Source organism: Meles meles, unplaced genomic scaffold (assembly GCF_922984935.1).
Source record: "Meles meles unplaced genomic scaffold, mMelMel3.1 paternal haplotype, whole genome shotgun sequence".
NCBI lineage: Eukaryota > Metazoa > Chordata > Mammalia > Carnivora > Mustelidae > Meles > Meles meles.
Window position 1 is genome coordinate 69,949 of NW_025721612.1, and position 2,541 is coordinate 72,489.

The 2,541-nt window shown below is 68.4% G+C and overlaps 1 protein-coding gene across 1 annotated transcript; it reads left to right on the top strand.

The window, feature by feature from the left end:
* The first annotated feature begins 207 nt into the window (after positions 1-207).
* LOC123936594 (proline-rich protein 2-like) lies at positions 208-2,009 on the top strand. The gene is made up of 4 exons (XM_045997027.1): positions 208-292; positions 483-827; positions 967-1,116; positions 1,672-2,009. Exons 1-4 carry the CDS (start codon positions 208-210, stop codon positions 2,007-2,009), a joined length of 918 nt encoding a protein of 305 aa, XP_045852983.1.
* Positions 2,010-2,541: the final 532 nt, after the last annotated feature.

Genomic DNA, 2,541 nt, shown 5'->3' on the forward strand with positions numbered 1-2,541 from the left:
AACCAACCAGTTGGGGCCCTCTCTTACAAAGAGGCAATGAGAACACCGAGCCCAATGCCGCTGCTCTGGACAACGCCGCTCCCAACTCCGCTACCCAACCACAACGCTCTGGACAATACTCCTAGCCAATGAGGACCCTACCCGGCGGTGCCGCTCCCCGATGGTGAGGCCGCTCCAGATGGCGACGACCCTACCCGATGGCCAGCGATGACCTTCCCAGGCATGGGACCAGGAGGCGTGGCCCCTTCCAGGCAGCGAGGCCTTTTTCCTGCAGTGAGGCCGCTTCCCAGTGGTGAGACCACTTCACGATGACGACCCTACAGGACTGCGAGTGAGGATCCTACCCAGCGAGGCCACTCCCAGGCGGTGAGACCCCCTTCCGGAGGGCGGGTGATGACCCTACCTGAGGGCGAATGACGACCCTACCGGCGAGCCTGCTCCCTGGCGGAGCGGCCCTTTCCCTGTGGTGTGGCCCCTTCAAGGCGGTGAAGCCCCTACAGGGCGGCGAAAACCCTACCCAAAGGCGAGTGATGGCCCTCCCTGGCGGCAGCGACACTCCCCTGCGAGGCCGCTTACTGGCAGCGCTGCTGCTCGGTTGAGACGCCGCTTCCCAACTGAGAGGCCCCTTCTGGACAGCGATGACCCTACCCGACAGCGAGCAATAATCCTACCCAACAGAGGGCAAGGCCCTTCCCAGCGGCGAGGCCCCTTCCCAACTAGGAGCCATTACCCTACCTGGCGAAGCTGCTTCACGGCGGCGGGCGTCGACCCTCCCCTGCGAGGCCGCTCCCCGAGGCGCCGCTCCCCTGCAGCGCCACTTCCCAGCTGTGAGGCCCCTTCCTGACTGCGGGGAAGGCCCCTTCCCAACTACAAGCTATGACCCTACCCAGCGAGGCCACTCCCCGGAGGCGTGAAACCTTGCAGGCGGAGAGGCCCTTTGCCGGCAGTGAGGCCGCTTCCTGGCAGTGAGACCACTCCAGGACAGCGATGACCCTACACCAGTGAAGATGCTACCCAGCCAGGCGGCTCCCCTGCAGCGAGACCCCTTCCTGGTGGCAGGCGAGGCCCCTTCCCGACTACCAGCGAAGACCCTACCCAGAGAGCCCATTCCCGACGGTGGGCGAGGCCCGTTCCCCAGGGCGGGCGAGGTCCCTAAGCCGGGAGGCTGCTCCCAGGCAGGGCCCGCTCCCCAGCAGCGAGGCCCCTTCCCGAAGCCTGGTGAGGCCCCTTCCTGGTGGCGGGCGACCACCCTACATGGCGAGGCCACTCCCTGAGGACTCTGCTCCTTCCCCGGGGCGATGACCCTCCCCAGCTAGGCCTCTCCCTGATGGCGCTGCTGCTCCCCTGTGGCGCCGCTTCCGGATGGCGAGGCCCCTTCCAGACAGCAGGCAAGGCCCCTACCCCAGGGCAGGCGAGGCCCCTTCCCGACTAGAAGCAACCACCCTACCAGACAAGGCCACTCCACCGCGGCGCAGCCCCATCCCGGAGACGGGCGGCGACCCTCCCCGGCGGCAAGCAATGATCCTACCCCGTGAGGCTGCTCCCCAGCAGCGTGGCCCCTTCCTGGCGAGGACCCTCCCCGGCGGCGACGACCTTCCCCTGCGAGGCCGCTCCCTGGAGGCGCTGCTGCTCCCCTGCGGCGCCGCTTCCTGACTGTGAGGCCCCTTCCAGACTGCGGGCAAAGCCCCTACTCCACGGCTACCAGCGACCACCCTACCCGGCGAGGACGCTCACTGGCAGAGCGGCCCCTTCCTGGCGGCGTGGTCGCTTCTCAACAGCAACGACCCTACCCGACAGAGAGCGACGATCCTACCCAGCGAGGCAGGTCCCCATGGCTAGACACATTCCAGACGGCGAGCGAGGCCCCTCCCTTCCCGACCACGGGAGAGGCCAATCCAGGCGCCACAGGCTCACCCGCGGGGAAGCTCTTTCCTGACACCAGGCACGGCCCCTTCCCGACCGCGAGGCATCTCGCCGGCGGCGACGACCCTCCCCCGCGGCGAGCATAGACCCTCCATGGCGGTGGGCGACAACCCTCCCTGCCCCGAGCAACGACCCTACCGGGGGAGCCCGCTCCCTGGGGGCGCCGCTCCTTCCCGGCAGCTACGACCCTCCCCCTGGTGGCCACCACCCTCCGCAGTGGCGAGGCTGCTCCTCGGGGCGAGACTGATCCCCAGCGGCAAGGCCCGTTCCCGACGACGACGCTGGCCCCGAAGACTACCCTACCTGACGAAGACCCTTCCCGGTGGCGCTGCTCTCTGACGCGGCCGCTCCCCAGCGACGCAACCGCTCCTGACCATGAGGCCGCTCTGGAGGAAGAGGCCGCTCCAGAGGAAGAAGCCGCTCCCGATGACGAGGCCGCTCCCCAGCGACTAAGCAGCTCCGGACGATGATGCCGCTCCCGAGGACAACGCCACTCCCGAAGACAGGCTGCTCCCAGACGAGGAGGCTGCTGCCTGGCGACGCTGCCCTTCCAGACGACGAAGCTGCTCCCCGGCGACGCTGCCCCTCCGGTCGACGATGCTTCTCCCCAAGACCACC